Source organism: Carcharhinus amblyrhynchos, chromosome 35, assembly GCF_965287045.1.
Source record: "Carcharhinus amblyrhynchos chromosome 35, sCarAmb.v2.hapA, whole genome shotgun sequence".
In the NCBI taxonomy this organism is placed as follows: Eukaryota; Metazoa; Chordata; class Chondrichthyes; order Carcharhiniformes; family Carcharhinidae; genus Carcharhinus; species Carcharhinus amblyrhynchos.
In genome coordinates this window covers 19,080,310-19,095,221 of record NC_137358.1, presented here as the reverse complement: position 1 = coordinate 19,095,221, position 14,912 = coordinate 19,080,310, and the positions used below count along the sequence as shown (strand labels likewise).

The window sequence follows — 14,912 nt, the reverse complement described above, 5'->3', positions numbered from 1 at the left end:
CGTGTCCGGGAACCCACTTTCTCCTCCTCCATCTGCACCAGAAACTCCACCATACAATGATCACTCTCTCCAAGAGGATCCTTCACCGCAAGGTCCCTAATTCTACCCGCCTCATTACATAGCACCAGATCCAAGATAGCTCGCTCCCTCGTCGGCTCCAACACACACTGTTCAAGGAAATTATCCCGGCAGCATTCCAAGAACTCCTCCTCGAGCCCACCTCGTCCAACATGGGTCGACCAATCAATATGCAGATTGAAATCTCCCATAACTACTGCCGTCCCATTCCTGCACGCCGCACTTATTTGCGTGTTAACAGCCCGCCCCACCTCCAGATCATTATTCGGGGGCCTATAGACGACACCCACCAGCGTCTTCCTCCCTTTGCTGTTCCTAATCTCCACCCACAACGATTCCACGTTCTGCTCTTTGGCTCCGATATCATCCCTTGCTACCACCTTGATACTATCCTTAATCAGCAGAGCTACGCCACCCCCTCTTTCCTCCTGCCTATCCTTCCTAAACACTTGATAGCCCTGTACATTCATCTCCCAGTCCCTGTCACCTTGCAGCCACGTCTCTGTAATGGCCACCAGATCGTATCCATTTGTGTCGATCTGCGCCACCAGCTCATCCACTTTATTCCGAATGCTTCGTGCATTCAGATAAAGCGCTTTCATCCCAGCCTTCACCTGGACCCTATTTGCCGTAACGCCACCAATTGGGACATCCTTGGCCTCTTCCCTTACCTGTACCCTATCCTTAACTTTAGACCTCGTAGCGTCACCTACCCTCGCACCCTCCCCCCCTCTAATTAGTTTAAAGCCCTGTCTGATAGATGGAGTTTAATTTAGATAAATGCGAGGTGATGCATTTTGGTCGATCGAACCAGGGCAGGACTTACTCAGTTAATGGTAGGGCGCTGGGGAGAGTTACAGAACAAAGAGATCTAGGGGTACAGGTTCATAGCTCCTTGAAAGTGGAGTCACAGGTGGACAGAGTGGTGAAGAAGGCGTTCGGCATGCTTGGTTTAATTGGTCAGAACATTGAATACAGGAGTTGGGACATCGTGTTGAAGTCGTATAAGACATTGGTAAGGCCACAATTGGAATACTGTGTACAGTTCTGGTCACTATTATAGAAATGATATTATTAAACTAGAAAGATTGCAAATAACATTTATTAAGATGCTACTAGGACTTGATGGTTTGAGTTATAAGGAGAGGCTGGATAGACTGGAACTTTTTTCCTTGGAGCATAGAAAGCTGAGGGGTGACCTTATAGAGGGCTGTAAAATAATGAGGGGCATAGATCAGCTACATAGTCATTATCTTTTCCCAAAAGTAGGGGAGTCTAAAACTAGAGGACATAGGTTTAAGGTGAGAGGGGAGAGGTGTCCAGAGGGGCAATGTTTTCCACACAGAAGGTGGTGTCTGGAACAAGCTGCCAGAGGTGGAAGTAGAGGTCGGTACAATTTTATCTTCTAAAAAGCAGTTACATGGTTAAGATGGGTATAGAGGGATTATGGGCCAAATGCGGGCAATTGGGACTAGCTTCAGGGTTTAAACAAAAGGGCACCATGGACAAGTTGGGCCGAAAGGCATGTTTCCATGTTGCAAACATCTATAACATCTTTGGAACATAATCTCTCCTGGCCTCTAATCTGTCCTCTGCTGTTGCTCCATGTACCCCTCCCCCTGCAGTTCTGAAGAAGAGTCATACTGGGCTCAAAACCTTTCTCTCTCACAGCTGCTGCCAGACCTGCTGAGCAGTTCCAGCACTTTCTGTTCTTATTGCCTCAGCTATATGCATCCGCAACGAGGAACCAACAGCAGCTGAGTGGACGAATAATGTTCTCAAGACCAGATTTAACATCCCCCCCACCACCCAAATCCAGTAAATCCCACTCGCAGATCTGAAACTTACAATCTGCTACTCTCCGTACGTCAGTGATGTATTCAGTGAAGTAATAGGGTACACCAGGGGGCCGGTGTGAGGAAATACCATGACCAGGAAAATCCAACGCCACATAATACAACTCTGAAAGAGGAAAGAACAGTCAGCACACGTTGTCTCTGCAGAAGAATCATTTTCCTCCGTGAAGCGTAGATCACTTTGTCAGCCCAGCTCCGGTCAAATCCTGGAGCACAATATCAACTCAGAAAAAGGCTCAGCTCATGTCCATGCCTCTGTAACTGCAATAGATTCACCAGGCTGATATTTATTTTTATTTTACTCTTTCATGGGATGTGCAAATCGCTGACTGGCCCAGCATTTGCTGCCCATCTCTAGTTAGCCTCACAGCGCCAGGGGCTCTCTGAGCGGAGTCTGCACATTATCCCCGGGATTCCTCCGGGTGCTCCAGTTTCCTCCCACAGTCCAAAAGATGTGCTGGTTAGGTGTATTGGCCTTGCTAAATTTTCCCTCAGCATACCCAAACAGGCGCCAGAGTGTGGCAGCTGGGGGATTTTCACAGTAACTTTGTTGCGGTAAGCCTATTTGTGACACTAATAAATAAAATTAAACTTAACTACCCTTGAACTTAGTGGCTTGCTAGGCCAGTTCAGAGGCAACCACGTTGCTGTAGCTCTGGAGTCTGATGCAGGCCAGACTGAGGAAGAACAGCAGATTTCCTTCCCTAAAGGAAAAGGAAATTGGTGCTTTTGCAGTGATTGCCGCAGTCTCAACAGCTTTTAATTCCAGATTTTATTCATTCGATTTGAGTTCCAGAAGCTGCAGTGGTGGGATGTCAAATCACATCCCCAAAGCAATAGTCTGGGTTGCTGGATTTTTAGACCAGCAATATTACCATTACATCACCATCTCCCTGCTACCAGCGAACTGAAGGATTCCACCACCAGGAAAGTTCAAACCAGCTGCAGCTCTTTTCTCTAGAAAAGAGAGGCCTGTGGGGGATCTATTGAGATTTTTAAGATTACAAAGAGGATTCACAGGGCAGATGTAGTGAAGATGTTTCCTCCTTGTGTAGGTGATCAAAACTAGGGGTCATAAGTCACTGATAATCCAGTATTGAATTCAGGTCTGCTTTACCCAGAGTGATGAGAATTAGGAATCTTTTACCACAAGGGATTGCCATCTAGTGGGCCACTAAAGCAGATCTTTGAGTTAGCAGATTAGCCATGATTATACTGAACGGCACAGCAGGCTCCAAGGACTGGATGGCTTATTCCTATTTTATATGTTTCTACAGAGCAAGACAGGTGTGTGGGGAAAGCCAGCCAGGAGAACACTGGAATAGTCAAGTCTAGGGACAAGAAAGGTAAAAAAAATGAGGGTTTCCGAAGCAGACGAGCTGAGGCAGGGGCCTCCAATCCAACCCTCTGGGGTTAAGAATCAATGTTCTTTTGGATTGTCTTAAAGTTGAACTGCCTGTCATGATTTTAACGTAGCCCAGTACTCACCTTCTGGAAGCAATGGAATAAGTCGGTCGAAAGTGTTTGCATTATCTGCCCAACCATGCAGGCATAATACTGGCGGCCCATCAGGATGGCCCCAAGCCTTGGCCGCAATGTGGCCCCATGGAACTGTGAAGCTCAGTTCACGGCAGAGACCTGTGTGGGAAGAATAAGTGGAGAGGACAATGAACATCAGTAAAGCAAAGTGGTGTAGTGGTAGCGTCATTACACTAGCAAGGCCGAGGCACAGGCTAATACTATGGGAACAGAGGTTCAAATCCCACCACTGCAGTGAATGCAACTAAGCAATACATTTATTTAATAAAGGCAACACAGTGGTTCGCACTGCTGCTGCATAGCACCAAGGACCTGGGTTCAATTCTGGCCTCGGGTCACTGTCTGTGCAGGGTCTGCACGTTCACCCTGTATATGTGTGGGTTTCCTCCACACTCCAAAGAGCACATAATTCACACTGACATTCTTTTTTTTTAATGACGAAAGAGATCCAGCCAATTTATCATTTCCTGATATGGATAATCCACACATTTCTGATATCATCCTTACAATGCTGACATTGGCACTAGGACCGCCCCGGAGGAATTACCCCGGAATATCAAGGGTGGGGTGACAGCTGGGGTAGAGAAGGCAAGGGAGGGAGATCAGAATACCTCGGAGGAAGGGAAGAGTGCAGGGTGTGAGATAGTGGTGGGGGATGGGAGAGTCAAAGGGATTGATAGGCGGTTCTGTGGGCAAAAGCGGGACTCCAGGATGGTAGTCTGCCTCCCTGGAGCAGGGGTACAGGATGTTTCAGAAAGGGTAGAGGGAATTTTGGAGGGTGGAGGGACTGAGTCTGATGTGATAGTGCACGTAGGAGAGAAGGATGTAGGAACAAAGTGCAGGGGGGACATATGTAGGCAGTTCAGGGAGTTAGGGGCTAAGCTGAAATGTAGGGCCTCCAGGGTGGCGTTCTCTGGGCTACTGCCGGTGCCTGGGGCTAGCAGGGCTAGAAATAATGAGATACTCCAACTCAATGCGTGGTTGAAGGATTGGTGTAGGGCAGAGGGTTTTAGATTCGTAGACCACTGGGAAGTCTTTATGAAAGAGGGGCAAATATACAAGAGGGATGGGGTACAGTTAACTGGGAAGGGCGTGCATATCTTAGCTGGAAGGTTAGCTGGAGTGTTTCGGCAGGGTTTAAACTAATATGGAGGGGGGGTGGGGAGGTGGACGGAACTGGGATTGGGGATAGGGTAAGCCCGGAGGGTAGGAAGAAGGATCGGATTGTTTCTGAGGGTCTTCGGTGCATGTGTTTCAATGCTAGGAGTGTGACTGGCAAAACAGATGAACTGAAGGCAATAATGTTCGAAAGGAAGTTGGAAGTGGTGGCGGTGACAGAGACTTGGTTAAAGGAAGGGCAGGACTGGCAGTTGAATGTTCCCGGGTATAAGTGCTTCAGGCGTGATAGGGGTGGGTCGCTGAGAGGTGGGGGAGTGGCGTTGTTAGTTAAGGATTGCATCATAGCAGTGCAGAGGGAGGGAGGTATAGATGATATAGGAATCGAGTCGCTTTGGGTGGAGTTGAGGAATAGAAAGGGAGATGTTACTATGTTGGGTGTGTACTACAGACCGCCCAACAGCCCGAGGGCTGTGGAAGAAGGGATAAGTAGGGACATTCTAGATAAGTGCAGGAAGAATAGGGTGGTGGTAGTGGGAGATTTTAATCTCCCCGGGGTAGACTGGAAGGTGCCGAGATCAGAGGGTGCTGACGGGGAGGAATTTGTACAGTGTGTAATGGAAGGATCCCTGGAGCAGTATGTGGATAGCCCGACCAGAGAGGGGGCTATACTGGACTTGGTTCTGGGGAATGAGCCTGGGCAGGTGGTTGACGTTGAAGTAGGAGAGCATGTGGCTAACAGTGACCACAACTCTGTCTGGTTTAAGATATTAATGGATAAAGATGAAACCTGTCCTAAGGGGAGGGTGTTAAACTGGGGGAGGGCTAGATACAACCGGATTAGGCAGGATCTTAAAGATACGGACTGGGGTAAGCTGTTTGATGGCAGGTCGACGCTGGGTATGTGGGAGTCTCTCAAGGGAAAACTAAAATCTTTGCAGGAAAGACATGTGCCGGTCAAGAGGAAGGATGGGAAGGGTAGGATTAGAGAGCCGTGGGTAACTAGGGATATTGAGGACTTGGTCAGGAGGAAGAGGGAGGCGTACATTAGATCTAGGCATTTGAGGACAGAGATAGCGTTAGAAGAATACAGAGAATGTAGGAGAGAACTTAAAAGGGGCATCAGAAAGGCAAAAAGGGGCCACGAAATGGCTTTGGCGGGTAGGATTAAAGAAAATCCTAAGGCATTTTACTCCTATGTTAGAAATAAAAGGATGGTTAGAGGGAAGATTGGTCCTCTCAGGGACAGAGGAGGGGAACTATGCTTGGAGCCTGGGGGAATGGGGGAGATCCTGAATGAATACTTTGCGTCGGTATTCACGCAGGAGAGGGGCCTGGTGTCTGGTGCTGTGCTTGAGGAGTTTGAGGATCCGTTGAGGGAAATAGTCATCACGAGGGAAGAGGTGTTGGGACTTTTAGACAGTATAAAGACGGATAAATCTCCGGGGCCTGATGGCATCTATCCCAGGCTGCTGAGGGAGGCGAGGGATGAAATTGCTGGGCCTCTGACGCAAATCTTTGTCTCTTCTTTGGACACAGGTGAGGTCCCAGAGGATTGGCGCATTGCAAATGTAGTACTGTTGTTTAAGAAGGGTCAGAGGGATAACCCAGGGAATTATAGGCCGGTGAGCTTGACTTCAGTTATAGGCAAGCTAATGGAGAGGATCCTCAAGGATAGGATGTATGAACATCTGGAGCGCTGCAATCTGATCAGGGATACGCAGCATGGCTTCGTTACAGGGAGGTCGTGCCTTACGAATCTAGTGGAATTTTTTGAAGAGGTGACAAAAACGGTTGACGAAGGACAAGCCGTTGATGTCGTCTATATGGATTTCAGTAAGGCGTTTGACAAGGTCCCTCATGGTAGGCTGATAGAAAAGGTGAAGGCTCATGGGATACAAGGCCAGGTATGTAGATGGGTGGAGAACTGGCTTGGGAGGAGGAGACAGCGAGTAGTAGTGGATGGCTCCTTTTCCAATTGGAGGTCTGTCACCAGTGGTGTGCCGCAGGGCTCGGTACTAGGACCTCTTCTATTTGTGGTATATATTAATGACTTGGAAGAGGGGGTAGGTGGTGTGATCAGCAAATTTGCTGATGACACTAAGATGGTTGGATTGGCGGGTACTGAGGAGCAGTGCCTGGCAATGCAACAGGACATAGACAGGCTGGTAGATTGGGCAGATAGATGGCAAATGGAATTTAATCCGGAGAAATGCGAGGTGATGCACTTTGGCCGGAATAATGTGGAGGGGAGTTATACGATAAAAGGTAGAACTATCCGGAGTATAGATACGCAGAGAGACCTGGGGGTGCAAGTGCACAAGTCCCTGAAGGTGTCGGTGCAGGTGCAGAATGTGATGAGGAAAGCGTATGGTATGTTAGCCTTCATAGGAAGAGGTATAGAATATAAGAGTAGGAGTCTGATGTTGCAGTTGTATAGAACGTTGGTTAGGCCTCACTTGGAGTACTGCGTCCAGTTCTGGTCGCCGTACTACTGGAAGGATGTAGAGATCCTGGAGAGAGTGCAGAGGAGATTTACCAGGATGCTGCCTGGTATGGAAGGGCTGTCTTACGAGGAAAGATTGAATGAACTTGGGCTGTTTTCCCTTGAGAGACGTCGGCTGAGGGGGGATCTAATAGAGGTTTATAAGATTATGAAGGGGATAGATAGAGTAAATGGTGGTAAGCTTTTTCCGTTATTAGAAATGGATAGAACGAGGGGTCACGAGCTTAGGGTGAGGGGGGCTAGGTATAAGACAAATATTAGAGGGCAGTTTTTCACGCAAAGGGTAGTGGGGGTGTGGAATGCACTGCCGAGTAAGGTGGTGGAAGCAGGCACGCTAGGGTTGTTTAAGAGTCACTTAGACAGCCACATGAGCGGGCTACATATAGGGGGATATAGTAGGCCTTGCTAAACATTGTAGGCTTGGGAATACGTTTTGCCTTAGGGATGTTACAGTCTTTGCCTGTTTAATAATGAATTTTTTGTCTCCACAGGCATTTAAGTCCAGCAAGGGGCATGCATGCGGCAGGTTGTAGTGGGCTGCTCTTGGACGTTGCTTCGGGAGTTGCCTATTGCTTCATGTCGTTAGTGTGCTTAAACTGGACCATCTCGAGGGCAACATGACAGCTCAGAGACTATCTCTGTTGCTGTGCGGACACATGGATTTGGGCCTGTGTCTGTGGGAGTTTGCACGTTCTCCCCGTGGTTGCGTGGGTTTCCTCCGGGTGCTCCGGTTTCCTCCCACATCCCCAAAGATGTGCTTTTAGGCTGATTGATTGGGTACTAAATTGTCCCTAAATTGGACCTCCCTGATCCTCGCACATTAGGCGTAGACTAAAATCATGAATAGGACACTGAGACAGTGGGACGGCGGCGCGGGCTCGTTGGGCCGAAGGGCCTGTTTCCCGTGCTGTGTTGTTCTTTGTTTGTTCTTTGTTCTATTACCTTTATCAGCTTGAACCAGATTGATTTTAACTGGAATCAGTGGATTAAAGAGGCACGTCCCAGTGCTATGGTGAGCGCAGTGGTTCAGGTTGTAACATTCTCATCTTTGAGTCAGGACTATGCCCCATTCCATAGAATCTCTACAGTGCAAAAAGAGACCATTTGGCCCATTAAGGTTGCATCAACTCTCCAAAGGAGCAACCACCCAGACCCTCTGCCACCCTATTCCTGTAACCTTGAGTATTTACCATGGCCAATCCAACTAACCTGCACATTTTTGGACTATGGGAAGACGCAGAGCGCCCGGAGGAAACTCACGCAGACACAAGGAGAACACGCAAACTCTACATGGTCTTTCATGGCCAGAATTGAACCCGGGACTCTGGCAGTAGTAGAACATGGAACATTACAGCGCAGTACAGGCCCTTCAGCCCTCGATGTTGCACTGACCTGTGAAACCAATCTAAAGCCCATCTAACCTACACTATTCCAATATCATCCATACGCTTATCCAATGACCATTTAAATCCCTTAATGTTGGTGAGTCCACTATTGTTGCAGGCAGGGCATTCCACGCCCTTACTACTCTGAGTAAAGAACCTACCTCTGACATCTGTCCTATATCTATCACCCCTCAATTTAAAACTACATTCCCTCGTGCTAGCCACGTCCATCCAAGGAAAAAGGCTTTCACTGTCCACCCTATCTAATCCTCTGATCATCTTATATGCCTCTATTAAGTCATCTCTTAACCTTCTTCTCTCTAATGAAAACAGCCTCAAGTCCCTCAGTCTTTCCTCATAAGACCTTCCTGCCACATCAGGCAACATTCTGGTAAATCTCCTCTGCATCCTTTCCAATGCTTCCACATCCTTCCTATAATGTGGCGACTAGAACTGTACACAATACTCCAAGTGCAGCCACACCAGAGTTTTGTACAGTTGCAACATGACCTTGCGGCTCCGAAACTCAATGCCTCTACCAATAAAAGCTAACACACTGTACGCCTTCTTAACAACCCAATCAACCTGGGTGCCAACTTTCAGGGATCTATGCACATGGACACCGAGATCTCTCTGCTCATCTACACTACCAAGTATCTTACCGTTAGCCCAGTACTCTGCATTCCTGTTACTCCTTTCAAAGTGAATCACCTCACACTTTTCCGCATTAAACTTCATTTGCCACCTCTCAGCCCAGCTCTGCAGCTTATCTATGTCCCTCTGTAACCTGCAACCTGTGGAGTCGACAACTCCACTGACTTTAATGTCATCTGCAAATTTACTAACGCATCCTTCTACGCCCTCATCCAGGTCATTTATAAAAATGACAAACAGCATTGGCCCCAAAACAGATCCTCGCGGTACACCACTAGTAACTGAACTCCAGGATGAACACTTCCCATCAACCATCGCCCTCTGTCTTTTTGTAGCTAGCCAATATCTGATCCAAACTGCAAAATCACCTTCAATCCCATACCTCCGTATCTTCTAAGAACATAAGAAATAGGAGCAGGAGTCGGCCATCTAGCCCTTCGAGCCTGCCCCGCCATTCAATAAGATCATGGCTGATCTGAAGTGGATCAGTTCCACTTTCCTGCTTTCTCCCCATAACCCTTAATTCCCTTGTCTATCAAAAACCTATCTACCTGTGACTTAAATATATTTAGTGAGGTAGCCTCCACCACTTCAACAGACAGAGAATTCCAAAGATTCACCACCCTTTGAGAGAAGACGTTCCTCCTCAACTCCGAACTAAACTGCACCCCCCTTATTTTGAGGCTGTGCCCTCTAGTCCTGCTGTCCTTTCTAAGCCAGAAGAATCTCTCCACCTTTACCCTATCCATCCCCTTCACTTGTAAGTCTCTATAAGATCCCCCCCTTAGCCTTCTAAACTCTAACAAGTACAGACCCAGTCTATTCAACATCTCTTCATAAGCTAACCCCCTCATCTCCGGTATCAGCCTGGTGAACCTTCTCTGTGCCGCCTCCAAGGCCAATATATCCTTTTGCAAATACAGGGACCAAAACTGCACACAGTACTCCAGCTGCGGCCTCACCAGTGCCCTGTACAGTTGCAGCAAGACCTCCCTGCTTTTATATTCTATCCTCCTCGCTATAAAGGCCAGCATCCCATTCACCTTCTTGATCACCTGCTGCAGACTGGTTTTTTTACGATTCGTGCACAAGGACCCCCAGGTCCCTCTGCACCATAGCATGCTGCAGCTTTTCACCCTTTAAATAATAATCCCTCCTACTAATATTTCTACCAAAGTGGATAACCTCACACTTGCTAACATTATACTCCATCTGCCAGGTCCTCGCCCACTCACTCAGCCTATCCAGATCCCTCTGCAGACTTTCCGCGCCCTCTACGCAATTTGCTTTTCCACTCATCGTCGTGTCATCAGCAAATTTTATTACCCTACACTCAGCCCCCGATCAATGCTTTACTGAAATCTACTTGACCACATCAACTGCTTTACCCTCATCCACCTTTTTGGTCACCTTCTCAAAGAACTAACACTGCATCATCTTGACTTAAGCACACAATTCAGCCAACGCTCCTCCAGTGATTTTGATTTGATTTATTATTGTCACATGTATTGAGCTACAGTGAAAAGTATTGTTTCTTACACGCTGTACAGACAAAGCATACCATTCATAGAGAAAGAAAGGAGACAGTGCAGAATGTCGTGTTACAGTCATTAGGAAAGATGTAGAGAAAGATCAACTTAAAAGACGATAAGAGATTGAAACAACATTATTAGAGTTTAAAAAAGTTAAAGTAAGTTTTAAAACGAGGGTAAAGGTAGAATTAGAGGATATGGTGGGGACAAAAAAAATCGTCACATTGTGGCACCATCTCGATTTTCCAATGCAAATATAGCAGGGCTACGTTACCAGGGGTGCAGACTGTCACATGGGACTTCTAACTGAGGCTGTCTAACCTTTCCAGTGGCTTGAAGGCTCCCACGGAAGTACAGAAGGGGCTTTTCGCCAAGTGTCCTTGTAAATATTTCTTACTCAACCAAAGTTACTGAAACAAACTGCCTGCTAGTATCACATTGTTTGCGAGTGTTTTCTGAGGCAAATTAGCTACCGCGTTTCCTACATTACAATAGTGACGGCATTTTTAAAAGTAATCCAAGCGGTTGTGAAAAGTGCTATAAAAATACAAGCCTTTCTTCCAACAATAACCAACTTCCATCTTTTGTAACCAAGCCCCCTCTCAATGTAAATAACTGTATCGGACTTTTGGCTAAGATCAAGTGTACTATCGACATGCTACTCTTGGTTGAAGTCATTCGGTTACATTTCAGCTTCATTTGACGCAATTTTTAAAGCGGCATCTGGGCCTTTTGGCTAAGATGCAAATGAGATCAAGCCTTGGAGCAGGAGCTACACCTACTCCCATCAGCTTGGATCATGTAGATCAAGCCCAAGACAGGAGGTGAGAGCCCTGTCTTGTCAGCTTGGATCGGGAATGTCCCAACTTGTTGGGACTCTGAATTGGATTTGATTTGATTTGAATTGAAATAAAAAATAAAAAAAGTTTTAAAAAACTGTAATTGAAATTACAGTTCTTGGGCGCTGATGAACGGATCACTTTCCCAAGTTTCACCCACAGATCAGGGTCCCCACCAACTCTCACCTTTTTTAGCTGCTGTGGACATCCATTTCGAAAAGAAGGACATTTCCTTGGCTGGCTGCAGGATTTAGGTAAAAACCTATTTAAATGTGGGAAAAACGAATGCAAATTCATTGGCAAGATCAAGGTCAAGATTTAAAAAGCACATTTCTTAACTCAGGCTCTGCTTTAAAAAGGAGGTGGTGGTGTAGTGATATTGTCTTTGGACTAGCAATCCAGAGATAATACTCTGGGACCCAGGTTTCAATCCCACCATGGCAGATGGTAAAATCTGAATTCAATAAAAATCTGGAATAAAAACTTTAATGACTACGAAACCATTGTCATAAAAACTCATCTGGTTCACAAATGCCCTTTACGGAAGGAAATCTGTCACCCTTATGCGATCTAGCCTACATGAGAGTCTGAAATGCTCTCAGGAATGGACAATATACGCTGCCCCAGCCAGCAACACCCACATCCCATCAATAAGGAGAAGACCATTAAATCCCAACAGTGCAGAAGGAGGCCATTTAGTCCACTGAGTATGCATTGACTCTCTGAGAGACGATCTTACCCAGGCTACCATCCCCCTGTATTTACCTGCTTAATCTAAGGGGGCAATTTAGCATTTTAAATCTACCTAACCTTGAGTGTGGGAGGAAGCTGGAACACCTGGAAGAAACCCACACGGACATGGGGAGAATGTGCAAACTCCTCACAGTCGCCAGGATCAAACCCAGGTCCCAGGCACTGCGAGGCAGCAGTGCCACTACACAAGCCTGGTAAACCTTCGCTCTACTCCTGTCATTCGGCAATCACAGAATTGAATCGTTGAATCCCTACAGTACAGAATAAGGCCATTTGGCCCATCGAGTCAGCACTGATTCTGACAGAGCATCTTACCCCAGGCCCTTTCCCCCACCTTATCTCCATAACCCCCCACAATAATAATCCTCCCTGAGGAAGGCGGGGGGCCAAAAACAGCCCACAAAATTTCAGGCGCGGTCGCACAGAATTGAGGGAAGACTTTACCCCCTCCTGTACTCAAAAATCCCACTGGTGATGAAGGAATGTCACAAAGTGTCTGACAACAGGAGGCCATTCAGCCCATCATATTTGCAGTGGGGATATCCCACTGCTCCTTTGCCAACACCCTGGTCAATCCTTTCCCTTCGATTATCCCCATTTGCTTTGGACGCTACTGAACCCCGTCACTGATCCCTGAATTACTGAACCCTGTCCCTGAATCCTGCTCCCATCTCCCTCTCTCTCATCACAATTACCCGAGCACCAAATTATTTACCCAAACTCCTGAAATCTACGGCCTCTGCTCCCCCCTCCCCTCCCCTCCCCTCCCGCCCCTGACAGCTGAGGCTGAACCAGCCCCGAGTGTCACTAAAACTCATGGAGTTTCTCAACTTAAAAACAATAATAATTAATGAAGAAATCCCCATTTACCGGAACCGCTCCAATCTCCCCCTCCCTCCCCACCCCCCCCTCCCACTCCCACTCCCCCTCCCCCACCCCCCCCTCCCTCACCCCCCCCACCCCCCCTCCCCCTCTCCCTCACCCCCTCTCCCCCACCCCCCTCCCTCACCCCCTCTCCCCCACCCCCCTCCCCTCCCTCCCTCACCCCCTCTCCCCCACCCCCCTCCCCTCCCTCACCCCCTCTCCCCCACCCCCCTCACCCCCTCTCCCCCACCCCCCTCCCCTCCCTCCCTCCCTCACCCCCTCTCCCCCACCCCCCTCACCCCCTCTCCCCCCTCCCTCACCCCCTCTCCCCCACCCCCCTCACCTCCCCCCCTCCCTCACCCCCCTCCCCTCCCTCCCTCCCTCACCCCCTCTCCCCCACCCCCCTCACCCCCTCTCCCCCACCCCCCTCACCCCCTCTCCCCACCCCCCTCACCCCCTCTCCCCCACCCCCCTCACCTCCCCCCCTCCCTCACCCCCTCTCCCCCACCCCTCTCCCCCACCCCCACCCCCCTCACCCCCCCCCCTCCCTCACCCCCTCTCCCCCACCCCCTCTCCCCCACCCCCCTCACCCCCCCCCTCCCTCACCCCCTCTCCCCCACCCCCTCTCCCCCACCCCCACCCCCCTCACCCCCACCCCCCTCACCCCCTCCCTCACCTCCCTCCCTCACCCCCACCCCCTCACCTCCCTCACCCCCCTCACCTCCCTCCCTCACCCCCACCCCCTCACCTCCCTCCCTCACCCCCCTCACCTCCCTCCCTCACCCCCACCCCCTCACCTCCCTCCCTCACCCCCCTCCCTCCCTCCCTCACCCCCTCTCCCCCACACCTCCCTCCCTCCCTCACCCTCCCTCCCTCACCCCCTCTCCCCCACACCTCCCTCCCTCCCTCACCCCCCTCTCCCTCACCCCCCCTCCCTCATCCCTCCCTCCCTCCCTCACCCCCTCTCCCTCCCTCCCTCACCCCCCCTCCCTCACCCCCTCTCCCTCACCCCCTCTCCCTCACCCCTCCCTCCCTCCCTCACCCCCTCCCTCCCTCACCCCCTCTCCCTCACCCCCTCACCTCACTCCCGCTCCCGTTCGCCACATCCACCGGGCAACTGCCAAAGCTCAACGCATGCGCGCTCCGAACATCCGGGTCTCGCTTTGGTCCCGCCCACGGTTAATTGACAGCCCGCTTGCCCAATCAGATGGCGGGCTCTGTCAGGTTTCAGCAGCTGCCGGTCGGTGTTGGACCGGGTTATTTAACAGTTATTTAACCCTCCAGAACTCTCCACCCACCCGACAAAGGGTCAAACCCCGAAAGCCAGTGGCTTTTACTATCAAATAAACCTGTTGGACTTTAACCTGTTATCAGATTTCTTACCAGGTTTCTGTTTACTCAGCCGCTGCCCACCTTTTGATTGACACGTTTCTCCTCCAATCAGCAGCAGCGCCGGTATATGATTGACATCATTCTTGTCCAATCAGGACAAAAAGAAGGGCCTCACTCCCGCCCCCTCCCCCTTCCGCCCCGCCCCCAACATGCCGCAGGCGAGGCGGACAGGCTGCAGTTCCCCATTAACGCAGCAGGGGGCGCAGTCAGCCCATAGCGGAGCTTTATTATAGCCACAAGCCGGATTACATTAACACCGCAATGAAGTGACTGTGAAAAATCCCCTAGTTGCCGCACTCTGGCTCCTGTTTGGGTTACACAGTGAGAGAATTTAGCATGGCCAATGCACCCTAACCCGCACATCTTTCAGACTGGGAGGAAACTAGAGCACCCAGAGG

The 14,912-nt window shown here is 49.5% G+C and overlaps 1 protein-coding gene across 1 annotated transcript in view; it reads right to left on the bottom strand.

Annotated features, from left to right (window-relative positions):
• The window catches only part of serhl (serine hydrolase like), a 56,506-nt gene extending 42,259 nt beyond the window's left edge, over positions 1-14,247 (bottom strand). Inside the window, exons 1-4 of the mRNA XM_080217409.1 lie at positions 14,203-14,247; positions 11,692-11,767; positions 3,423-3,572; positions 1,927-2,040 (exon numbers count right to left, since the gene is read on the bottom strand). Coding sequence (XP_080073535.1) covers positions 1,927-2,040; positions 3,423-3,572; positions 11,692-11,734 — 307 coding nt within the window. The 5' untranslated portion in view covers positions 11,735-11,767; positions 14,203-14,247. The remainder of the gene's footprint in view (positions 1-1,926; positions 2,041-3,422; positions 3,573-11,691; positions 11,768-14,202) is intronic.
• Positions 14,248-14,912: the final 665 nt, after the last annotated feature.